Here is a 27,070-nt window from a genome sequence, read left to right as displayed (position 1 = left end):
AAGCGTTACAACAAACAAATGATGGACGGAATGCTGACAATGCAGGCATTCTCCCCCAGTCAAGAGATCTGGGTTAAATCCATCGTTTTTTTGCCCACTACACCACCCCAGTTTAGACATGGCCATATGCAAATCAGTCTTGACCCTGTGCCTCATGGGATCAGTCCAGCCCGAACTGCCAAGCCATGTCTTCCCTGGACCGGAATCAAGCATCCTAGGACCGGTTTCTGGCTATCAGCAGTCATCAGCCAGGATAGCTTGACTCCAGTGGCGTAGTGAGCACGGGTCCCACGTCTGGGAATACCCATCCCACTTAGGGCGAAAAGCGTTACAACAAACAAATGATGGACGGAATGCTGACAATGCAGACATTCTCCCCCAGTCAAGAGATCTGGGTTAAATCCATCGTTTTTTTGCCCACTACACCACCCCAGTTTAGACATGGCCATATGCAAATCAGTCTTGACCCTGTGCCTCATGGGAACAGTCCAGCCCGAACTGCCAAGCCATGTCTTCCCTGGACCGGAATCAAGCATCCTAGGACCGGTTTCTGGCTATCAGCCGTCATCAGCCAGGATAGCTTGACTCCAGTGGCGTAGTGAGCACGGGTCCCACGTCTGGGAATACCCATCCCACTTAGGGCGAAAAGCGTTACAACAAACAAATGATGGACGGAATGCTGACAATGCAGACATTCACCCCCAGTCAAGAGATCTGGGATAAATCCATCGTTTTTTTGCCCACTACACCACCCCAGTTTAGACATGGCCATATGCAAATCAGTCTTGACCCTGTGCCTCATGGGAACAGTCCAGCCCGAACTGCCAAGCCATGTCTTCCCTGGACCGGAATCAAGCATCCTAGGACCGGTTTCTGGCTATCAGCCGTCATCAGCCAGGATAGCTTGACTCCAGTGGCGTAGTGAGCACGGGTCCCACGTCTGGGAATACCCATCCCACTTAGGGCGAAAAGCGTTACAACAAACAAATGATGGACGGAATGCTGACAATGCAGACATTCACCCCCAGTCAAGAGATCTGGGTTAAATCCATCGTTTTTTTGCCCACTACACCACCCCAGTTTAGACATGGCCATATGCAAATCAGTCTTGACCCTGTGCCTCATGGGAACAGTCCAGCCCGAACTGCCAAGCCATGTCTTCCCTGGACCAGAATCAAGCATCCTAGGACCGGTTTCTGGCTTTCAGCCGTCATCAGCCAGGATAGCTTGACTCCAGTGGCGTAGTGAGCACGGGTCCCACGTCTGGGAATACCCATCCCACTTAGGGCGAAAAGCGTTACAACAAACAAATGATGGACGGAATGCTGACAATGCAGACATTCTCCCCCAGTCAAGAGATCTGGGTTAAATCCATAGTTTTTTTGCCCACTACACCACCCCAGTTTAGACATCGCCGTATGCAAATCAGACTTGACCCTGTGCTTCATGGGAACAGTCCAGCCCGAACTGCCAAGCCATGTCTTCCCTGGACCGGAATCAAGCATCCTAGGACCGGTTTCTGGCTATCAGCCGTCATCAGCCAGGATAGCTTGACTCCAGTGGCGTAGTGAGCACGGGTCCCACGTCTGGGAATACCCATCCCACTTAGGGCGAAAAGCGTTACAACAAACAAATGATGGACGGAATGCTGACAATGCAGACATTCTCCCCCAGTCAAGAGATCTGGGATAAATCCATCGTTCTTTTGCCCACTACGCCACCCCAGTTTAGACATGGCCATATGCAAATCAGTCTTGACCCTGTGCCTCATGGGAACAGTCCAGCCCGAACTGCCAAGCCGTGTCTTCCCTGGACCGGAATCAAGCATCCTAGGACCGGTTTCTGGCTATCAGCCGTCATCAGCCATGATAGCTTGACTCCAGTGGCGTAGTGAGCACGGGTCCCACGTCTGGGAATACCCATCCCACTTAGGGCGAAAAGCGTTACAACAAACAAATAATGGACGGAATGCTGACAATGCAGACATTCTCCCCCAGTCAAGAGATCTGGGTTAAATCCATCGTTTTTTTGCCCACTACACCACCCCAGTTTAGACATGGCCATATGCAAATCAGTCTTGACCCTGTGCCTCATGGGAACAGTCCAGCCCGAACTGCCAAGCCATGTCTTCCCTGGACCGGAATCAAGCATCCTAGGACCGGTTTCTGGCTATCAGCCGTCATCAGCCAGGATAGCTTGACTCCAGTGGCGTAGTGAGCACGGGTCCCACGTCTGGGAATACCCATCCCACTTAGGGCGAAAAGCGTTACAACAAACAAATGATGGACAGAATGCTGACCATGCAGACATTCTCCCCCAGTCAAGAGATCTGGGTTGAATCCATCGTTCTTTTGCCCACTACACCACCCCAGTTTAGACATGGCCATATGCAAATCAGTCTTGACCCTGTGCCTCATGGGAACAGTCCAGCCCGAACTGCCAAGCCATGTCTTCCCTGGACCGGAATCAAGCATCCTAGGACCGGTTTCTGGCTATCAGCCGTCATCAGCCAGGATAGCTTGACTCCAGTGGCGTAGTGAGCACGGGTCCCACGTCTGGGAATACCCATCCCACTTAGGGCGAAAAGCGTTACAACAAACAAATGTTGGACGGAATGCTGACATTCTCCCCCAGTCAAGAGATCTGGGTTAAATCCATCGTTTTTTTGCCCACTACACCACCCCAGTTTAGACATGGCCATATGCAAATCAGTCTTGACCCTGTGCCTCATGGGAACAGTCCAGCCCGAACTGCCAAGCCATGTCTTCCCTGGACCGGAATCAAGCATCCTAGGACCGGTTTCTGGCTATCAGCCGTCATCAGCCAGGATAGCTTGACTCCAGTGGCGTAGTGAGCACGGGTCCCACGTCTGGGAATACCCATCCCACTTAGGGCGAAAAGCGTTACAACAAACAAATGATGGACGGAATGCTGACAATGCAGACATTCTCCCCCAGTCAAGAGATCTGGGTTAAATCCATCGTTTTTTTGCCCACTACACCACCCCAGTTTAGACATGGCCATATGCAAATCAGTCTTGACCCTGTGCCTCATGGGAACAGTCCAGCCCGAACTGCCAAGCCATGTCTTCCCTGGACCGGAATCAAGCATCCTAGGACCGGTTTCTGGCTATCAGCCGTCATCAGCCAGGATAGCTTGACTCCAGTGGCGTAGTGAGCACGGGTCCCACGTCTGGGAATACCCATCCCACTTAGGGCGAAAAGCGTTACAACAAACAAATGATGGACGGAATGCTGACAATGCAGGCATTCTCCCCCAGTCAAGAGATCTGGGTTAAATCCATCGTTTTTTTGCCCACTACACCACCCCAGTTTAGACATGGCCATATGCAAATCAGTCTTGACCCTGTGCCTCATGGGATCAGTCCAGCCCGAACTGCCAAGCCATGTCTTCCCTGGACCGGAATCAAGCATCCTAGGACCGGTTTCTGGCTATCAGCAGTCATCAGCCAGGATAGCTTGACTCCAGTGGCGTAGTGAGCACGGGTCCCACGTCTGGGAATACCCATCCCACTTAGGGCGAAAAGCGTTACAACAAACAAATGATGGACGGAATGCTGACAATGCAGACATTCTCCCCCAGTCAAGAGATCTGGGTTAAATCCATCGTTTTTTTGCCCACTACACCACCCCAGTTTAGACATGGCCATATGCAAATCAGTCTTGACCCTGTGCCTCATGGGAACAGTCCAGCCCGAACTGCCAAGCCATGTCTTCCCTGGACCGGAATCAAGCATCCTAGGACCGGTTTCTGGCTATCAGCCGTCATCAGCCAGGATAGCTTGACTCCAGTGGCGTAGTGAGCACGGGTCCCACGTCTGGGAATACCCATCCCACTTAGGGCGAAAAGCGTTACAACAAACAAATGATGGACGGAATGCTGACAATGCAGACATTCACCCCCAGTCAAGAGATCTGGGATAAATCCATCGTTTTTTTGCCCACTACACCACCCCAGTTTAGACATGGCCATATGCAAATCAGTCTTGACCCTGTGCCTCATGGGAACAGTCCAGCCCGAACTGCCAAGCCATGTCTTCCCTGGACCGGAATCAAGCATCCTAGGACCGGTTTCTGGCTATCAGCTGTCATCAGCCAGGATAGCTTGACTCCAGTGGCGTAGTGAGCACGGGTCCCACGTCTGGGAATACCCATCCCACTTAGGGCGAAAAGCGTTACAACAAACAAATGATGGACGGAATGCTGACAATGCAGACATTCACCCCCAGTCAAGAGATCTGGGATAAATCCATCGTTTTTTTGCCCACTACACCACCCCAGTTTAGACATGGCCATATGCAAATCAGTCTTGACCCTGTGCCTCATGGGAACAGTCCAGCCCGAACTGCCAAGCCATGTCTTCCCTGGACCGGAATCAAGCATCCTAGGACCGGTTTCTGGCTATCAGCCGTCATCAGCCAGGATAGCTTGACTCCAGTGGCGTAGTGAGCACGGGTCCCACGTCTGGGAATACCCATCCCACTTAGGGCGAAAAGCGTTACAACAAACAAATGATGGACGGAATGCTGACAATGCAGACATTCACCCCCAGTCAAGAGATCTGGGTTAAATCCATCGTTTTTTTGCCCACTACACCACCCCAGTTTAGACATGGCCATATGCAAATCAGTCTTGACCCTGTGCCTCATGGGAACAGTCCAGCCCGAACTGCCAAGCCATGTCTTCCCTGGACCAGAATCAAGCATCCTAGGACCGGTTTCTGGCTTTCAGCCGTCATCAGCCAGGATAGCTTGACTCCAGTGGCGTAGTGAGCACGGGTCCCACGTCTGGGAATACCCATCCCACTTAGGGCGAAAAGCGTTACAACAAACAAATGATGGACGGAATGCTGACAATGCAGACATTCTCCCCCAGTCAAGAGATCTGGGTTAAATCCATAGTTTTTTTGCCCACTACACCACCCCAGTTTAGACATCGCCGTATGCAAATCAGACTTGACCCTGTGCTTCATGGGAACAGTCCAGCCCGAACTGCCAAGCCATGTCTTCCCTGGACCGGAATCAAGCATCCTAGGACCGGTTTCTGGCTATCAGCCGTCATCAGCCAGGATAGCTTGACTCCAGTGGCGTAGTGAGCACGGGTCCCACGTCTGGGAATACCCATCCCACTTAGGGCGAAAAGCGTTACAACAAACAAATGATGGACGGAATGCTGACAATGCAGACATTCTCCCCCAGTCAAGAGATCTGGGATAAATCCATCGTTCTTTTGCCCACTACGCCACCCCAGTTTAGACATGGCCATATGCAAATCAGTCTTGACCCTGTGCCTCATGGGAACAGTCCAGCCCGAACTGCCAAGCCATGTCTTCCCTGGACCGGAATCAAGCATCCTAGGACCGGTTTCTGGCTATCAGCCGTCATCAGCCATGATAGCTTGACTCCAGTGGCGTAGTGAGCACGGGTCCCACGTCTGGGAATACCCATCCCACTTAGGGCGAAAAGCGTTACAACAAACAAATAATGGACGGAATGCTGACAATGCAGACATTCTCCCCCAGTCAAGAGATCTGGGTTAAATCCATCGTTTTTTTGCCCACTACACCACCCCAGTTTAGACATGGCCATATGCAAATCAGTCTTGACCCTGTGCCTCATGGGAACAGTCCAGCCCGAACTGCCAAGCCATGTCTTCCCTGGACCGGAATCAAGCATCCTAGGACCGGTTTCTGGCTATCAGCCGTCATCAGCCAGGATAGCTTGACTCCAGTGGCGTAGTGAGCACGGGTCCCACGTCTGGGAATACCCATCCCACTTAGGGCGAAAAGCGTTACAACAAACAAATGATGGACAGAATGCTGACCATGCAGACATTCTCCCCCAGTCAAGAGATCTGGGTTGAATCCATCGTTCTTTTGCCCACTACACCACCCCAGTTTAGACATGGCCATATGCAAATCAGTCTTGACCCTGTGCCTCATGGGAACAGTCCAGCCCGAACTGCCAAGCCATGTCTTCCCTGGACCGGAATCAAGCATCCTAGGACCGGTTTCTGGCTATCAGCCGTCATCAGCCAGGATAGCTTGACTCCAGTGGCGTAGTGAGCACGGGTCCCACGTCTGGGAATACCCATCCCACTTAGGGCGAAAAGCGTTACAACAAACAAATGTTGGACGGAATGCTGACATTCTCCCCCAGTCAAGAGATCTGGGTTAAATCCATCGTTTTTTTGCCCACTACACCACCCCAGTTTAGACATGGCCATATGCAAATCAGTCTTGACCCTGTGCCTCATGGGAACAGTCCAGCCCGAACTGCCAAGCCATGTCTTCCCTGGACCGGAATCAAGCATCCTAGGACCGGTTTCTGGCTATCAGCCGTCATCAGCCAGGATAGCTTGACTCCAGTGGCGTAGTGAGCACGGGTCCCACGTCTGGGAATACCCATCCCACTTAGGGCGAAAAGCGTTACAACAAACAAATGATGGACGGAATGCTGACAATGCAGACATTCTCCCCCAGTCAAGAGATCTGGGTTAAATCCATCGTTTTTTTGCCCACTACACCACCCCAGTTTAGACATGGCCATATGCAAATCAGTCTTGACCCTGTGCCTCATGGGAACAGTCCAGCCCGAACTGCCAAGCCATGTCTTCCCTGGACCGGAATCAAGCATCCTAGGACCGGTTTCTGGCTATCAGCCGTCATCAGCCAGGATAGCTTGACTCCAGTGGCGTAGTGAGCACGGGTCCCACGTCTGGGAATACCCATCCCACTTAGGGCGAAAAGCGTTACAACAAACAAATGATGGACGGAATGCTGACAATGCAGGCATTCTCCCCCAGTCAAGAGATCTGGGTTAAATCCATCGTTTTTTTGCCCACTACACCACCCCAGTTTAGACATGGCCATATGCAAATCAGTCTTGACCCTGTGCCTCATGGGATCAGTCCAGCCCGAACTGCCAAGCCATGTCTTCCCTGGACCGGAATCAAGCATCCTAGGACCGGTTTCTGGCTATCAGCAGTCATCAGCCAGGATAGCTTGACTCCAGTGGCGTAGTGAGCACGGGTCCCACGTCTGGGAATACCCATCCCACTTAGGGCGAAAAGCGTTACAACAAACAAATGATGGACGGAATGCTGACAATGCAGACATTCTCCCCCAGTCAAGAGATCTGGGTTAAATCCATCGTTTTTTTGCCCACTACACCACCCCAGTTTAGACATGGCCATATGCAAATCAGTCTTGACCCTGTGCCTCATGGGAACAGTCCAGCCCGAACTGCCAAGCCATGTCTTCCCTGGACCGGAATCAAGCATCCTAGGACCGGTTTCTGGCTATCAGCCGTCATCAGCCAGGATAGCTTGACTCCAGTGGCGTAGTGAGCACGGGTCCCACGTCTGGGAATACCCATCCCACTTAGGGCGAAAAGCGTTACAACAAACAAATGATGGACGGAATGCTGACAATGCAGACATTCACCCCCAGTCAAGAGATCTGGGATAAATCCATCGTTTTTTTGCCCACTACACCACCCCAGTTTAGACATGGCCATATGCAAATCAGTCTTGACCCTGTGCCTCATGGGAACAGTCCAGCCCGAACTGCCAAGCCATGTCTTCCCTGGACCAGAATCAAGCATCCTAGGACCGGTTTCTGGCTATCAGCCGTCATCAGCCAGGATAGCTTGACTCCAGTGGCGTAGTGAGCACGGGTCCCACGTCTGGGAATACCCATCCCACTTAGGGCGAAAAGCGTTACAACAAACAAATGATGGACGGAATGCTGACAATGCAGACATTCTCCCGCAGTCAAGAGATCTGGGTTGAATCCATCGTTCTTTTGCCCACTACACCACCCCAGTTTAGACATGGCCATATGCAAATCAGTCTTGACCCTGTGCCTCATGGGAACAGTCCAGCCCGAACTGCCAAGCCATGTCTTCCCTGGACCGGAATCAAGCATCCTAGGACCGGTTTCTGGCTATCAGCCGTCATCAGCCAGGATAGCTTGACTCCAGTGGCGTAGTGAGCACGGGTCCCACGTCTGGGAATACCCATCCCACTTAGGGCGAAAAGCGTTACAACAAACAAATGTTGGACGGAATGCTGACAATGCAGACATTCTCCCCCAGTCAAGAGATCTGGGTTAAATCCATCGTTTTTTTGCCCACTACACCACCCCAGTTTAGACATGGCCATATGCAAATCAGTCTTGACCCTGTGCCTCATGGGAACAGTCCAGCCCGAACTGCCAAGCCATGTCTTCCCTGGACCGGAATCAAGCATCCTAGGACCGGTTTCTGGCTATCAGCCGTCATCAGCCAGGATAGCTTGACTCCAGTGGCGTAGTGAGCACGGGTCCCACGTCTGGGAATACCCATCCCACTTAGGGCGAAAAGCGTTACAACAAACAAATGATGGACGGAATGCTGACAATGCAGACGTTCTCCCCCAGTCAAGAGATCTGGGTTAAATCCATCGTTTTTTTGCCCACTACACCTCCCCAGTTTAGACATGGCCATATGCAAATCAGTCTTGACCCTGTGCCTCATGGGAACAGTCCAGCCCGAACTGCCAAGCCATGTCTTCCCTGGACCGGAATCAAGCATTCTAGGACCGGTTTCTGGCTATCAGCAGTCATCAGCCAGGATAGCTTGACTCCAGTGGCGTAGTGAGCACGGGTCCCACGTCTGGGAATACCCATCCCACTTAGGGCGAAAAGCGTTACAACAAACAAATGATGGACGGAATGCTGACAATGCAGACATTCTCCCCCAGTCAAGAGATCTGGGTTAAATCCATCGGTTTTTTGCCCACTACACCACCCCAGTTTAGACATGGCCATATGCAAATCAGTCTTGACCCTGTGCCTCATGGGAACAGTCCAGCCCAAACTGCCAAGCCATGTCTTCCCTGGACCGGAATCAAGCATCCTAGGACCGGTTTCTGGCTATCAGCCGTCATCAGCCAGGATAGCTTGACTCCAGTGGCGTAGTGAGCACAGGTCCCACGTCTGGGAATACCCATCCTACTTAGGGCGAAAAGCGTTACAACAAACAAATGATGGACGGAATGCTGACAATGCAGACATTCTCCCCCAGTCAAGAGATCTGGGTTAAATCCATCGTTTTTTTGCCCACTACACCACCCCAGTTTAGACATGGCCATATGCAAATCAGTCTTGACCCTGTGCCTCATGGGAACAGTCCAGCCCGAACTGCCAAGCCATGTCTTCCCTGGACCGGAATCAAGCATCCTAGGACCGGTTTCTGGCTATCAGCCGTCATCAGCCAGGATAGCTTGACTCCAGTGGCGTAGTGAGCACGGGTCCCACGTCTGGGAATACCCATCCCACTTAGGGCGAAAAGCGTTACAACAAACAAATGATGGATGGAATGCTGACAATGCAGACATTCTCCCCCAGTCAAGAGATCTGGGTTAAATCCATCGTTTTTTTGCCCACTACACCACCCCAGTTTAGACATGGCCATATGCAAATCAGTCTTGACCCTGTGCCTCATGGGAACAGTCCAGCCCGAACTGCCAAGCCATGTCTTCCCTGGACCGGAATCAAGCATCCTAGGACCGGTTTCTGGCTATCAGCCGTCATCAGCCAGGATAGCTTGACTCCAGTGGCGTAGTGAGCACGGGTCCCACGTCTGGGAATACCCATGCCACTTAGGGCGAAAAGCGTTACAACAAACAAATGATGGACGGAATGCTGACAATGCAGACATTCTCCCCCAGTCAAGAGATCTGGGTTAAATCCATCGTTTTTTTGCCCACTACACCACCCCAGTTTAGACATGGCCATATGCAAATCAGTCTTGACCCTGTGCCTCATGGGAACAGTCCAGCCCGAACTGCCAAGCCATGTCTTCCCTGGACCGGAATCAAGCATCCTAGGACCGGTTTCTGGCTATCAGCCGTCATCAGCCAGGATAGCTTGACTCCAGTGGCGTAGTGAGCACGGGTCCCACGTCTGGGAATACCCATCCCACTTAGGGCGAAAAGCGTTACAACAAACAAATGATGGACGGAATGCTGACAATGCAGACATTCTCCCCCAGTCAAGAGATATGGGTTAAATCCATCGGTTTTTTGCCCACTACACCACCCCAGTTTAGACATGGCCATATGCAAATCAGTCTTGACCCTGTGCCTCATGGGAACAGTCCAGCCCGAACTGCCAAGCCATGTCTTCCCTGGACCGGAATCAAGCATCCTAGGACCGGTTTCTGGCTATCAGCAGTCATCAGCCAGGATAGCTTGACTCCAGTGGCGTAGTGAGCACGGGTCCCACGTCTGGGAATACCCATCCCACTTAGGGCGAAAAGCGTTACAACAAACAAATGATGGACGGAATGCTGACAATGCAGACATTCTCCCCCAGTCAAGAGATCTGGGTTAAATCCATCGCTTTTTTGCCCACTACACCACCCCAGTTTAGACATGGCCATATGCAAATCAGTCTTGACCCTGTGCCTCATGGGAACAGTCCAGCCCGAACTGCCAAGCCATGTCTTCCCTGGACCGGAATCAAGCATCCTAGGACCGGTTTCTGGCTATCAGCCGTCATCAGCCAGGATAGCTTGACTCCAGTGGCGTAGTGAGCACGGGTCCCACGTCTGGGAATACCCATCCTACTTAGGGCGAAAAGCGTTACAACAAACAAATGATGGATGGAATGCTGACAATGCAGACATTCTCCCCCAGTCAAGAGATCTGGGTTAAATCCATCGTTTTTTTGCCCACTACACCACCCCAGTTTAGACATGGCCATATGCAAATCAGTCTTGACCCTGTGCCTCATGGGAACAGTCCAGCCCGAACTGCCAAGCCATGTCTTCCCTGGACCGGAATCAAGCATCCTAGGACCGGTTTCTGGCTATCAGCCGTCATCAGCCAGAATAGCTTGACTCCAGTGGCGTACTGAGCACGGGTCCCACGTCTGGGAATACCCATCCCACTTAGGGCGAAAAGTGTTACAACAAACAAATGATGGACGGAATGCTGACAATGCAGACATTCTCCCCCAGTCAAGAGATCTGGGTTAAATCCATCGTTTTTTTGCCCACTACACCACCCCAGTTTAGACATGGCCATATGCAAATCAGTCTTGACCCTGTGCCTCATGGGAACAGTCCAGCCCGAACTGCCAAGCCATGTCTTCCCTGGACCGGAATCAAGCATCCTAGGACCGGTTTCTGGCTATCAGCCGTCACCAGCCAGGATAGCTTGACTCCAGTGGCGTAGTGAGCACGGGTCCCACGTCTGGGAATACCCATCCCACTTAGGGCGAAAAGCGTTACAACAAACAAATGATGGACGGAATGCTGACAATGCAGACATTCACCCCCAGTCAAGAGATCTGGGTTAAATCCATCATTTTTTTGCCCACTACACCACCCCAGTTTAGACATGGCCATATGCAAATCAGTCTTGACCCTGTGCCTCATGGGAACAGTCCAGCCCGAACTGCCAAGCCATGTCTTCCCTGGACCAGAATCAAGCATCCTAGGACCGGTTTCTGGCTATCAGCCGTCATCAGCCAGGATAGCTTGACTCCAGTGGCGTAGTGAGCACGGGTCCCACGTCTGGGAATACCCATCCCACTTAGGGCGAAAAGCGTTACAACAAACAAATGATGGACGGAATGCTGACAATGCAGACATTCTCCCCCAGTCAAGAGATCTGGGTTGAATCCATCGTTCTTTTGCCCACTACACCACCCCAGTTTAGACATGGCCATATGCAAATCAGTCTTGACCCTGTGCCTCATGGGAACAGTCCAGCCCGAACTGCCAAGCCATGTCTTCCCTGGACCGGAATCAAGCATCCTAGGACCGGTTTCTGGCTATCAGCCGTCATCAGCCAGGATAGCTTGACTCCAGTGGCGTAGTGAGCACGGGTCCCACGTCTGGGAATACCCATCCCACTTAGGGCGAAAAGCGTTACAACAAACAAATGATGGACAGAATGCTGACAATGCAGACATTCTCCCCCAGTCAAGAGATCTGGGTTAAATCCATCGTTTTTTTGCCCACTACATCACCCCAGTTTAGACATGGCCATATGCAAATCAGTCTTGACCCTGTGCCTCATGGGAACAGTCCAGCCCGAACTGCCAAGCCATGTCTTCCCTGGACCGGAATCAAGCATCCTAGGACCGGTTTCTGGCTATCAGCCGTCATCAGCCAGGATAGCTTGACTCCAGTGGCGTAGTGAGCACGGGTCCCACGTCTGGGAATACCCATCCCACTTAGGGCGAAAAGCGTTACAACAAACAAATGATGGACGGAATGCTGACAATGCAGACATTCTCCCCCAGTCAAGAGATCTGGGTTAAATCCATCGTTTTTTTGCCCACTACACCACCCCAGTTTAGACATGGCCATATGCAAATCAGTCTTGACCCTGTGCCTCATGGGAACAGTCCAGCCCGAACTGCCAAGCCATGTCTTCCCTGGACCGGAATCAAGCATCCTAGGACCGGTTTCTGGCTATCAGCCGTCATCAGCCAGGATAGCTTGACTCCAGTGGCGTAGTGAGCACGTGTCCCACGTCTGGGAATACCCATCCCACTTAGGGCGAAAAGCGTTACAACAAACAAATGATGGATGGAATGCTGACAATGCAGACATTCTCCCCCATTCAAGAGATCTGGGTTAAATCCATCGTTTTTTTGCCCACTACACCACCCCAGTTTAGACATGGCCATATGCAAATCAGTCTTGACCCTGTGCCTCATGGGAACAGTCCAGCCCGAACTGCCAAGCCATGTCTTCCCTGGACCGGAATCAAGCATCCTAGGACCGGTTTCTGGCTATCAGCCGTCATCAGCCAGGATAGCTTGACTCCAGTGGCGTAGTGAGCACGGGTCCCACGTCTGGGAATACCCATCCCACTTAGGGCGAAAAGCGTTACAACAAACAAATGATGGACGGAATGCTGACAATGCAGACATTCTCCCCCAGTCAAGAGATCTGGGTTAAATCCATCGTTTTTTTGCCCACTACACCACCCCAGTTTAGACATGGCCATATGCAAATCAGTCTTGACCCTGTGCCTCATGGGAACAGTCCAGCCCGAACTGCCAAGCCATGTCTTCCCTGGACCGGAATCAAGCATCCTAGGACCGGTTTCTGGCTATCAGCCGTCATCAGCCAGGATAGCTTGACTCCAGTGGCGTAGTGAGCACGGGTCCCACGTCTGGGAATACCCATCCCACTTAGGGCGAAAAGCGTTACAACAAACAAATGATGGACGGAATGCTGACAATGCAGACATTCTCCCCCAGTCAAGAGATCTGGGTCAAGCTATCCTGGCTGATGACGGCTAGATAGCCAGAAACCGGTCCTAGGATGCTTGATTCCGGTCCAGGGAAGACATGGCTTGGCAGTTCCGGCTGGACTGTTCCCATGAGGCACAGGGTCAAGACTGATTTGCATATGGCCATGTCTAAACTGGGGTGGTGTAGTGGGCAAAAGAACGATGGATTCAACCCAGATCTCTTGACTGGGGGAGAATGTCTGCATTGTCAGCATTCCGTCCATCATTTGTTTGTTGTAACGCTTTTCGCCCTAAGTGGGATGGGTATTCCCAGACGTGGGACCCGTGCTCACTACGCCACTGGAGTCAAGCTATTCTGGCTGATGACGGCTGATAGCCAGAAACCGGTCCTAGGATGCTTGATTCCGGTCCAGGGAAGACATGGCTTCGCAGTTCGGGCTGGACTGTTCCCATGAGGCACAGGGTCAAGACTGATTTGCATATGGCCATGTCTAAACTGGGGTGGTGTAGTGGGCAAAAGAACGATGGATTCAACCCAGATCTCTTGACTGGGGGAGAATGCCTGCATTGTCAGCATTCCGTCAATCATTTGTTTGTTGTAACGCTTTTCGCCCTAAGTGGGATGGGTATTCCCAGACGTGGGACCCGTGCTCACTACGCCACTGGAGTCAAGCTATCCTGGCTGATGACGGCTGATAGCCAGAAACCGGTCCTAGGATGCTTGATTCCGGTCCAGGGAAGACATTGCTTGGCAGTTCGGGCTGGACTGATTTGCATATGGCCATGTCTAAACTGGGGTGGTGTAGTGGGCAAAAGAACGATGGATTCAACCCAGATCTCTTGACTGGGGGAGAATGTCTGCATTGTCAGCATTCCGTCCATCATTTGTTTGTTGTAACGCTTTTTGCCCTAAGTGGGATGTGTATTCCCAGACGTGGGACCCGTGCTCACTACGCCACTGGAGTCAAGCTATCCTGGCTGATGACGGCTGATAGCCAGAAACTGGTCCTAGGATGCTTGATTCCGGTCCAGGGAAGTCATGGCTTGGCAGTTCGGGCTGGACTGTTCCCATGAGGCACAGGGTCAAGACTGATTTGCATATGGCCATGTCTAAACTGGGGTGGTGTAGTGGGCAAAAGAACGATGGATTCAACCCAGATCTCTTGACTGGGGGAGAATGTCTGCATTGTCAGCATTCCGTCCATCATTTGTTTGTTGTAACGCTTTTCGCCCTAAGTGGGATGGGTATTCCCAGACGTGGGACCCGTGCTCACTACGCCACTGGAGTCAAGCTATCCTGGCTGATGACGGCTGATAGCCAGAAACCGGTCCTAGGATGCTTGATTCCGGTCCAGGGAAGACATGGCTTGGCAGTTCGGGCTGGACTGTTCCCATGAGGCACAGGGTCAAGACTGATTTGCATATGGCCATGTCTAAACTGGGGTGGTGTAGTGGGCAAAAGAACGATGGATTCAACCCAGATCTCTTGACTGGGGGAGAATGTCTGCATTGTCAGCATTCCGTCCATCATTTGTTTGTTGTATCACAATGATGAGCGGCAGTTCGTACTTAAGTAGGGGGTCGGGTTCAGATTGCGTTGGACTCCAAGAAGGGTCCATGTGACCCCAAGCTGAGCCAGAGCCCGGCATCTGGCGCAAGCTTCCAAGGGCTCGCCCACTTTTAGGACAGAGGGTACACCAAACCACGAAGAATGGAAGGGGAGTTGTGGTACCAAACGCCTCCGAGGTGCGAACATAAAAACATAGAAAGATGGGATACGAGCGTCCGGGGGACGGGGAACAGGAGATACGTCCGAAACCAACGGAAAGAGAAAGACAATGAGGAGGTTAACGGGTGGGAGGGTGCAGGGTCCGAGGGGTGCAGAAGTATACGGAGTGTGGAAAGTAGAAAGACAGAGGAAGATCAGAGAAAACGAATGAGAAAGCAAAGGGAAATAACAATGCTTATCATTTGGATTTTGAGGATGCTATAACCGGATATAGTACCACAGATAGCGCCCTGGGCGTGGGAGGAGAGAAATGTGGCACCCTTGCTGATGGTAATGAATTAAATGAGGCATCAGGGGGTCCTCCTTCTGTTCAATGGTCAGTACCTGGATGATCAGGGACTGGCCAGCCCCAGAACACAAACCTCCTGGTCCTCCCCCAGCTCACCTAAATCACCGACAGCTGAGCTGCCTCGCGCCACGCTGATGATGGTTTTGTTGATGTGTGCCAGCAAGGCACAGAGGGTGAAGGTAGGGCAAGGAAGTGGGCGGAATGGGTGTTAAAAACATCAACCCGACATATAATAATAATGTATTAAACCACTTTAAACTGACAAATCATAAAGAAACGAACAGGCAGGGACAAGGCTGGAGCAGGATGAGAAGGGTGCTGCTGTTTGCATAAACTTGATGCCCACAGCCCCATAAGCTCCTCAAAATATTGGTGCCCTGGGCCCAGCTCGCCCTGTAGTACACCGATATGCTCACACTCTGCTCTGGCACTGCTTTGGTACCAGCAGGGCAAGCTTCCCTGACACGCAACAGGTAGAATACCAGACCTAACAACCTGTAAATATATTTCACAGTGAGGACGGGGCAGGCCCTAGGTGGAGACAGAACCTCGTGCCGAGAGCCATCTAAAAAGCACTCTGCTGCCAACAACCCCTCCTCACCTTCCTACCGAAAGACTTAAAATTAGGATTTTTCTCAGTTTAGGAGTCCTAAGGTTAAGACTCCATTACAACTACTAAACTGAGAAAAATCCAAATTTTAAGACTTTCGGTATTCACAGAAGGCATTTAGGAGTCCTAAAGTTAGGACTCCTAACTTCTGTGAATACCGAAATGAGTAAGTGCCTTCTGTGAATACCAAAAGGAGTAAGTGCCTTCTGTGAATACCAAAATGGTAGTAAGTTTAGGATTTTGTCTTAAGTTAGTTCTGTGAATCGGGCCCGATGTCTCTGGATTTTTTCTATGCTCTATTTGAGAAAAACTCAAGTGAAACTGAAAAGGTGGTGTGCAGCGAATATTGGTTGTAAGGTGTAGTTAGGTGTCTGAGAGCAGGCAATTATGGCATACTGGAAATGGGCTGGGTGCGTAAGGTGAGGTCTGACTACTATACACAAAGTTGGTGGATATTTGATTTGGGTTATATTTGCAGCATAGCGATACCTGTTTTTATGGCAGATTTTAGGCATCTAATTTGGCACTCCGTGTACAACAGTAATGCCAGTTTCCTTACACATTTTCTCTTCTACACAAGCCCCATGGGGCAAGTGAACTCACCTCCTCTTCCACTCTTTGCCACCACTGCAGGCACCCGAATGTAAGGGGCCACTGCTGTGCAGTGTCTGCAGACTGGTGTGTGGCCGGCTTCTTTACTGATTTATACCTCCAACTTTTGTGTTGGCACTGTGCTGCGTGCCACTCTACAGACAGACGACTACCTAGCGCAAGGGTTTCCAGCCTTTTTATTAACAAGAGATACTTATGTTCAATGAAAATCATGCCAAATTAGTAATATTATTTGTGTTGTATACGTCAGGCAAGCCTGCATTAGTGACCACCATGCACAATGCCAGTCATGACCACTTAAGTGCAGGGTTGCCAGCAGTAAAGTAAAAACTATTCTGTGAATTTGTAATGCCTCTTCAAGGGTAATACATAGCAGCCACAGCTGCAACGACTGCTTTGGGATACATTAATATTAATACATTAGAGGCATTCCAATATCAGCTTTAAATATCATTTGGAAATCACGGGTTCTGAAAATACACTCATTTTCATCTCTGATAGCCACTTTTCAATTTTGGTACATATATATTTATGCAGCCAAGCAAATGCTTCTAATGTAGTTCCCTGGGCTGCACACAGGAGAGCTACTTATTGTAAAAGCCTGAACTCGAGCCCGACTCTCTGTGAGGGGTAGAGCCCCATACATGGTCACAGCTCCAGGCCATAGCAGCAATCTCCCTGCATTCCTATGGCATGAGACAGATGTTCAGGTAGATTGTAAAGGGCACAAGCCGCGTGGTGCCCATCTGCTCTCAGATCTAATAACGGGACACAGAAAGATCCAGAGCACCAATGATTTTAGTAACTTTGGGAGGGACACAGACAATAGGGCAGGAAAGAGGGGCAGAGATGCCAGCTCTGACCGAAAAAGCTCCATCCATCAGTGGTCAGAAACAGACTCAAACGGGGACAAATGCTGCATTCCTGTCTTGCTGTAGATGATGAAGTGGCTGAACTTCCAAGATGGTACACAACCCATGTGCATGAAAGGATCAAATGGACACTTTATAGTGCATACGGTGATGCAGGCAATCCTCTGTCGAAGCAAGATGCATCTATCAGCAAACTCAGCCCTGCAGTTTACTTCTTCCAATAGTTTCCTGTAGTGCCGCAAAATAACCCTCCTCAAATCGTAAATTTAAAAGGGCAGAGAAAATGAGAGACAGGACAGATGAGAAAAGGGATTCAATAAAGATGATGAAAAAATAATCCACAAAGTAGTGTTCGTTTTCACCGAAGTGGCAGCCATGTTGCTGATCCAGCGGCAGTTAATGGTTATTTCGATCTCCAAGATGGCGCACACATTTGCAAGCAGTGGCTGAGAAGTTCGTTAATAGCAGTATGGAAGAAACAGTTTTTTTCCAATTACTGGAATATCAGTCATAATAAGAGAGATGGCAAAAGGAACATAGTTAAAAATACAATAATTTTCCAAATCAACAAATGAATCCAAAAGCACACAAATCGTTTTATTTGCACAGATTTCTGAACCCCAACTTCCTCCATCATTGCTTTCGTACCATGTGGCAGAGCAGGAGTGGGACTGGTGGTTAACAGACTACGAATAAAGACATCCACCATCCACAGTTCAAATGTAAAAAACTAGAATAAAGTACAAACACAAAATACATCGTCACAATACAATATGATGGAGTCTGCTGATTAATCTTTCTGAATAGCTGTGTTTACGGGGGCCATGAGTGCAGCGACAGTGTCAATGTTTAGCAATGATTTGTATGAAAAGTGACATGAATTAAAGATAAAGAGTCCAGGGATGGTTGGCCACAATCACAGGTATCCCAGAAAATGTAAGTCTGATCAAATTCAATCACCCATGCAGTCAATCTAACACACACATAACTGGGTAAGTGGCAACAGGAAATCCGCAAAGGAACTGGTTTGATTGATGGAATACTTTAAAATCAAATTAATTAAAAAAGGGCTGCATGATGGCAGCCGACGAAGATGGCCGCAGCCTATAGAAGCTCCGGACCCCCGTCCGGCTAAATTCACTATACGAACAGTCATCCGTGCCCAAAACTCAGTGCAATTGATGGCAGAGGTGCTGGGACTCCTGCGGCACCTATCGGATCCACTGCGGGGTGAAGAATCGCCGGCCGCACGCGCCTCTGATGGCAGCGCGGCCTGGGACCACGAGGCAGCCGGGGCTTTGATTGCCGGCTGTGCCCGAGGCGCCGTGGGACGCGCTGAGCTGCAGGCCGTTCCTTGTCGTGGACGGATTTCGAGCAGGGTAGAGGAACAGATACTTCGCATTTACCAGCGACAACACCGCAACGGCAGCCGGCTGGTGGGAAACTAGACAGGCCGCGTGCACGGTGAGGCAGCACAAGCAGGGGGCAGTGAGTACCATCAGCTAGCAGATAGCGGCCCTGGCTCATTCCAGCAGAGCAAGACACAATGGGGGGGGTCATGGCCAACGGGTGACCCACCAAAACAAACTTGAAAAATACCCCTTTTCCAAACTGGATCAGGATCAGCACTACCAATTCGATGCCGCTGCGGCGGCCGGCAAGGGCCCCGCAACAGGAAAAGAGGTCACACTAGCAGATATCATGACCATGCACCCCATATTGACAGACAACTTTCGAAGAGGGTAATAGCATTTACCATATAGCCCCGGGGGGGGGGGGGGGGGGTGGCCTCACAGGAGCTCTCTTCCCCCCACGAAGGTATGGGGTAATGGGACTTAGGCGCTCTGCAAAGTTGGGGTTGCAGGTAGTTCTGAAACCGTCTTGCAGGGAGGGGGGAGGAAGTATGGGTTTCTTGGGGTAACGCTTGTTTTATTTGGAATGTGTGTTGTTATCAGTTAAATGGCACACCTTATACTCATACACATGGTTCAGGTACGATCGTAGAGATCTCTTGGTCATGCAGCACAGATCCCCACACTGTCCATGACAGGGCCGTCTGACCCCTCTGATGTAGCGACTGCACGCTCACAGCATCTGCCGATAGTCTCCTGGAATGTCTCCGGGATAAGCTCAAGCAGGGATTGGTCCTGCAATACTTAAAGCGTAAGGCACCAGCGATAGCCCTGATACAAGAGACCCACTTAACAGGGACAACCTGTAAAGCTCTCGATAGATGGGGCTTCAAACTGGCAGTACATTCAGTTTACGTCCGGTTCCCGGCGGTAGGGATCCTCATTAAAAAAACAGCACCAGATTATTATAAACCACACAGACGATCAGGGCCGTTTCGCAGCCCTGTCATGCCAATGGGAAGGTCGGGTTCTCAATTTAGTTTCGGTATACATTCCCCCCCCGCACTCCACTCGCTGGTGTTTCCGGCACTCAGCGCGTTAATGCTTCAGCTCCCGCAGGGTAATTTAATCAAAGGCGGTGACCTCAATGCAACACTGGATGATACTCCAGATCACACAACCCCTCGACAACAGCATCAAACACACATTAACTTAGCAGACTTTCTGGACACCCTGAGTCTGGTAGATGTCTGGCGACTTCGTTTTCCACTGGCACGACAATATACATACCACTTGGGAGCGCATAACAGCCTGTCTAGAATAGATCATATATTGATACCGGCAGGTTAAGTCGGGAACTTTCTTGACGTTGCGCACTTACCGAGAGGCATCTCAGATCATTCCCCTGTCAGCGCTCTGTATACGTGGCACACTACAACACAGCAACTAATATTCCCTATGTACCCGGGATACCTCAAGAACGTGAAAATTGGGAAGGGGCTGACTGACGCTACCAAACTCTACTTTAGCGAGAACACGACCTCGGTCACCTCTCCACTAGTCCTATGGGAAGCCTGCAAAACGGTGCTCTGTGGACCTTATCGCAAATCATAAGAGGGAAACAGCCCAGACAGTGACGACACTCGAGCGGGAGGTGGGCGACCTGGAGAGGGCCCACAGACAGGACCCCTCCGACATGACCGCCCATTCGCTGCTTCTCAAAAAGCAGGAATACAGGGACTACTTATGGGAGGAAGCGAAGAAGCGAATCTCCGTTACTCAGCACACTGTATATGAAGTCGGTGATAAGGCCGGCAAGCTTCTGGCATGGCTTGATAAAAGGGAAAAGGCAAACAGGTGGATTGCGGAACTCCAACTTCCCACAGGACTATAGACAGGTTTACACCTCGGCGCTTACAATAACACAGGAGGAAGCGGAGGACTTCATCAGCGATATCAGACTTCCCAAACTCATGGAGATGAAGTCTCAATTATTAGAGGTGGAACATAGCGATTGCGATCAGGAATTTCCATTCGGGGAAGGCCCTGAGCCCGAAAGGTATCCCCATAGAGTGGTACAAGCAAAATGCAATGACACTCATGCCCAGAATCAGAAGTCACAAAACGCCTCTGAAACAACAAACCAGCACACATAGCATGGACAAAGTTGTTCCCAACGTGGTACTACCAAGTATACTACTGGGCGTCCCAATTAACTGTCATCATTCACTGGCTCCATGTCCCGCACACGGACCAGGCCTATAGCCTCGATAGATTAGAACTGGGCGAGGAGGGATTGTATTGAGCGCTCTATAACAAGACACAGGCCCTAACAGACCCAACGAACCACATACACATATCTAACACAGTGCGCAGAAAGTTGGGGTGGCATAATAAGATCACACAAGCAACACCCCTGTGGGTCATGGATACACTAGGTAGGCTGAGCAAGAGCGAAGGCTTCAAAAACTGAGACAACAGAAGGATATCCAAGGTTGGGGATTTCTGGGTGTGGGGAAAGATGGTCCCTTTTGAGCAACTCCAGAAGCAATATGAGATGGCACCGACGAAACAGTACCGTTATCGCCAGATCAAGCACGCACTAGAGGCAGCGATTTCCCTGGCACTACTCCACCAGTGGCTCCTCCGCTAGAGGATAGACTACTAACAGATCATATGACCACAAGAGCAATCTCCATGACTTACCGTAAGATTATCAACAACATGCCTGACCCCATGCAAAGGCTCAGAGACACATGAGGGGAGGAGGTGGGAGAACTAGATGATTGGGAGGAAGCGTTTGCGTCACCCAGAGAGGTAGCGATCACATCCAAGCTGTGATTAGTACAGCTCAAAATATTCCACAGAATTTACTATACTAGAACCACGCTCTATAAAATAGGAAGAGCTCCTACCCAGATCTGCCTACGACAATGTGGGGCGATTGGTACCTTCTTTCACACACTCTGGGAGTGCCCCACAATACAGTCATACTGGAAATCTGTCGTTAATACCATTACAAGAGTTAGCGGGAAACCAGTCTCTCCTTAACCCGAACGCTGCATTCTAAATATTTGGGAAGCAACAGATCTTAACTCCATAGCGCAAACATGAGCGACACTGGGAATGATGCTGGCTAAGAGAAACACTGCCCAGCATTGAGGGCGGGTGAGGGGGGACAACTGCACCCACGCACACAGAATGGTGTTAGGATACTGACAGGGCCATGTTGGGAGAAAAGACTGTATATGTGTGGAGAGGTTGTCTAAAAAAGTGGATTAAACTGTGGGGTGGATGGCACACCTACAGAGGGAGGCTATGTGAACTACCGACAATGCCTCCGGAACTGTCTTAATGTAAAGGAGACTTAAGTATGTGCTGACGTGCACCCAAACGCAACAAGTGTGTGATGGTATGATGATCCTGACAAATGATCTGTACTGTACATGACGATATGTACTTACCCATTGTGATGAACCTGAATGATGTAATTGTGCCACGTATATGTTCAATAAAAAGATCTTGAAAAAAAAAAAAGGGCTGCATGATCAATAAAAATCTCCAAGAATAGGCATGTGTCTCACGAAACAATATCTGCGACTTGGTCCAGGGCCACGTGAATGGGTGCACGTCTGCTGAGGTTACAGGAAGAACTGCAGACTAGAGGGACCAGCCTCTCCCCCTCTTAGCATTAATTAGTCAAGTTACAAAGAACTTTAAAAATGGCATGGCACCAATAATCAACAAGACAGAGAATTTTTGAAAATGATTTATTCTGAGGCACATCGCTGGACAAAATGCTCATTCTGGGTGAGCGAAAGGAACAGTATACAAGATTAGTGCGGGTCACTGGAAGAGGCAGGAAGCAATGTGGACACTTCGCCATAACAAAGCTGGATGGAAAAGCAAGGGCTAGGAACAAAAAGACATTTCAAAGAAAAGTTAGTTACTGCTAGAAGGCTAATCAAACAGGCTGGAATTCATGGTCTGAAATTCTGCTTAGTTGCCACAGATATGACACCCAGAAAGTTGAAACAAAAGTATTGAACAAACTATGAATGAAGTGTATCAGGTCTACGTTGATGAATGCATGGGAGTTTGAAGAATGTAGAAAAGCACTGCTAAGAGGTACTAGAGAAGGGAGCACAATACATGGCTAATGTGCAAGTGCAGTGTTACACGTCACACTTTCTATAGAACTGTGATGACCAAACTTTGTTTAAATTTCCTTGCAGCATGCCTGCTCTAAAAAGAGGCTTTCAGACCCCTTGTCAACACCTCCCAAAGCCAAGGAAAATTCCCAGACGACCTTAAGACTGGTTTGATCCTTACCCTGCTAAATAAATCATTCCTGGACCCGGCTGACCTCACCAACTTCTGCAGTAGTGCCCACATTCCATTCCTAGGAAAAATCATCAAGAAGGCAGTTGCCCTCCAGCTAAAGGATCATAGCAGCAAGAATAGCCTTCTACAGGACTACCAATCAGGCTTAAGACCATTCAAAGCACTAAGTTAGCCACATTACATGTAGTCGAAGAGGACTTCCTCCTCAAAGACAAATATGACTCTGCCTCCGGCGCCTGCTTGACCTCTCAGCACCCTTCAACACAGTCGACCATCCACAACTGATCAAGACCCTGAAAAACACGCATGGGACTTTAAGGCACTGTCATGAAATGGTTCACAGCTTAACTCAACAACTGACATCAGTGTGTGCAAACAGTACCCACCAGAGCAGACTGCTCATCTCCGCTGGAGTACTTCAGGGCTCTATCCTTTCTCCCTTCGCCTACAACCTCTACACAAAATCTTTTGGATCATTCCTTGCAGACAGCAACATCGAGATCTATAAATGCGCAGATGATGCACAGTGCTACTAAGAAAAAAATATCCTTACCCAATGATATAGAGACACGGATCTCATATTGAAGCAACAGATAGGAAGACCAAAATAGCTTGGATCCACCTCTCCCTTTTATAGAGAGTGAAGGCTTTTCTCACAAAAGAGGGCTCCCACAACAACCATACAAACCTCAGTCCAGCACACTGCTCTGAGGTCTCCCCAATACTACCTTAGTATCTCTGAATGTTATCCTACATTCAGTGGGATGGCTCGGCAAGAGCTAAAATAAATTTAAATATCACCCCAATGTTAAAAGGCCTACCCTGGTGTCCCCTTCCAGCCTGGATCAACTTCAAGACCAGTTGCATCACTTATAAAGCGCTCAACAACAAGACCCCAGCTTTCTTGGCAAACAAACTAGTAATATCTGGGAAACTGAACATTGCCAGACTGGGAATAAACCACTGCAAGATAGAAATAAAAAACGAAGGCAAGTCTTTTGTGTTCATGCTCCAAGGATCTGGAACAGCATCTCTAGCGACATAAGATCAGCACTGACTCTCCTACAATTCAGAAAAAAGCGGACGGAAAACCTCTTCAAGGAGCACTATGCCTGACCCGACAGGCTACCCTTGACCTTCCGCAAATGATTGGATCTTTCCAGAGGCCATGGCCCCTGTTCAGCATTCCAATGCGCTCATGCAAGGTTCACTCTACAAATACCAACACATAAGTGCCTAGAGTGATAACAGATGCTACCTAATTGGTATGATAAGTGTTGAGTAACACTGGGTACACGAGTAGAAGAGGAGACTTGTTTGGATATTCTGGGATAAGGGCTATAAAAAGGCTGATGCTTTACTCAAGAGTCTGCTTTCAATCACTGGATTACATTGTGGTTTTTGACACCTTATGAAGGCCAAAGCACTACCATCACATTTAACAACCTTACATGTTGCCATTTCGTTTCCCAGAGGTCTGCAGGAAGGTATTAAGCTGTTCTACATGTCAAGACTTCCACAGTGAAGAAGACTTTGCATGAATTAAGTTATAAACTAAAAAGAAAATATGTATTAAAGACAGCTCAGGGTCGCAGCATGATTTTCGGCTCGCATAATCACGATGTGGAACAGCGGAAGAGGCCACTAACGCCCAAGCAGCTCACCTTGTTCCTCAAATGCTCCAATTCATGGTGCTCTGGATTTGTGTTCAGTATTTACATATTCTTTCAAGTCTGTATCACTAGCTTTCCTTCATTTATTTAGGATCTCACTTGTACTCGGAGGCTTGCACAACTACACTTACACTGGAAAATAAACAAATACAAGAAATAGCTGAGAAAGGCTGTATAACAGGGTGCCCAGAGGTCAAATAGACCACCACATTGCTCTGGATTGCACCTGCCCAGAGAAGAGGTGACTGTGCACAGGGGAGAAAGTGAAAACCGCTCAAAGGGGGCGCTATCTGCAGCCAGGTCTGGCGTACTCTAAGAATTTAATGAGAGAGAAAACATGTCTTCACCACTGGACCAGATGTTTGAGGAATCAATCACAACAAATAAACTCAACTGGTGCCATCTGGACTGGCAGCCACTATGAAGGCGAGGGAGACAAGAGGCTAGTCAGGCTGCAGGGGAAGAGACCTGAAGACTGGGAGATGGAGGCAAGAAAGGGATCAAAAGCGAGGCAGGTGTGGATGTTTTTTTCCATAGGAGAAAGGTAGCTCGTAAATGGGATGAGCTGTTAGTGCATTAAATCCACAACAGTAAGGAAAGCAGGAAGGTCAAGGGAATTCATGGCGCAAGCCGCTCATACACCCAGCCGCCCTCCCCCTGGTGCGCCAGTGGTCCCGGCGAGGACCCCCCACGTCGGAAGAGGATGCGGTCACTTAAGTAGTTTGGTTGCCCTTGCCAGAACTCCATCACATGTGGGTTTAGCAGATAACCGCCCCTGCGAAGCAAAAGATGAAGAGTTAACAGACGTCGCTGCCCACAGCTGAAAAGACTCTAGCTCCTAACATAATTTTGTATTTCTTCAAAGTGAAAATGATTTCATCTTTCCTCGTTTCTACAACTTCTCCTGTAATTGCAGTATTATGAGCGGTCACCCTCTGTATGGTTAGGTGTATTTAGAACCCTTAAATAAAATAAAACAGGAACTGCCTTATCAACTGAAATCACTATAAGACAAGGAAGCTCTGCTGCTGCATTTAAACTCCAAACACAAACACATGCCACACCCTCCAAGGGAAAATGCTCTGAGGAACAAAACAATGGCACAGGAAAAGAAATAGCGAGGAAAGGCAGGATCTTCTTTTTTACACACTGTCTTGAAGTGAGTGAGGAGGATAAGAAAGGGAGACCAGAGGAACTACAGAGAAAGACCGTAAGACATAAGTGAGAGAAGAAAAAGAGTGAGGGGGCAGAAAAAGAGAGAAAGAGAGCTACAGAGACTAATTCTGAAATGGAGAAAAGTAGAGACAATATAGAAACATTTTCAGAAACAGCTACCCAGACCACAACACCAGTACGAATCAAAAAGAGACCAGGGTGTGTCTCTTCCTGACTTTAAGACTCCATTCACTCAAGCTGATGTGGTACAAGGACAGGGAAGGCGGATGAGCCTATACAAGGCGAAAGTTAAACCATTCCCATGGAGGTTCTGAAAAGTGGATGCCTGCACAGAGCTGGAACTAGGGGATTTGTTGCACCAAAATCCACAACCTCACAGCTCCAGAGGGTTGAGATTGTTGGGATCAGTCTTCCGATTTAAAGTGAGGATTTCAGCCCCTTCCTGAACATGGTTCCACCACCGCTGCCACAACCAATGCTGTTTGTCCTAATAAGGAGGCTAAACTCTTCACACTATTACCCTGAGGCTCTCTCTCCAGCAGAGGTCGAGGTCTAGCCATCAGGCATGGCTGTATTGGGCTCCCTTGTTGCTCGGGTTCAGCTGCAAGTACAGCATTCAGAATTTCAGAGTGCATCAGTGTCCATCAGGCACTTGGAACAGCACTAGAGCTCACAACCGGGTCCCTGGTGGATGTAAAACTGAGGGGGCTGCAGGTAAGACATGTCTGAAAAGGGCAATAAAAACAATCCCACAGCGCTAGAGGTCAGGTAATCATTCTATTTCTGAACCCCCGCCCCTGTGCCATGCCCTTTTTTGGCTATTTGGGGCAGTTCGCGCTCAGGCTCCCATAACATTTTGTCCACAAAAGGTATCCAAGTCAAAGTTGCATACTTTTCTTCTAACATACTCTGGATTCTAAAGGTACCCATGGTTTGTGGATTCCAAAGGAGGGGACCGGGAAATTAGGCAAACTACAGCTAAATTTGGGTTTTTGGGGAAACAAATGCTGCAGAAGAAAGCGTCAGGTTTTTTTTCCCTGCAAATGGTATCAACAAAGGGTTTGTGGTGCTAAAAT

General features: G+C 49.5%; 1 protein-coding gene across 2 annotated transcripts in view; it reads right to left on the bottom strand.

Moving 5' to 3' along the window:
* Positions 1-22,557: 22,557 nt before the first annotated feature.
* Positions 22,558-27,070, bottom strand: part of PNPO (pyridoxamine 5'-phosphate oxidase) — a 93,789-nt gene continuing 89,276 nt past the window's right edge. The window contains exon 7 of one of the 2 annotated variants that reach the window (XM_085613374.1): positions 22,558-25,593. In XM_085613374.1, the coding sequence (XP_085469500.1) occupies positions 25,437-25,593 (157 nt within the window). In that variant the 3' untranslated portion in view covers positions 22,558-25,436. The remainder of the gene's footprint in view (positions 25,594-27,070) is intronic. The other variant, XM_085613375.1, reaches the window with a different exon arrangement.

The sequence above is a fragment of the Triturus cristatus genome, chromosome 6, assembly GCF_964204655.1.
Source record: "Triturus cristatus chromosome 6, aTriCri1.1, whole genome shotgun sequence".
NCBI classification, from domain to species: Eukaryota; Metazoa; Chordata; class Amphibia; order Caudata; family Salamandridae; genus Triturus; species Triturus cristatus.
The sequence above is the reverse complement of the archived record's forward strand: the minus strand, read 5'-3'. Positions and strand labels throughout refer to the sequence as shown.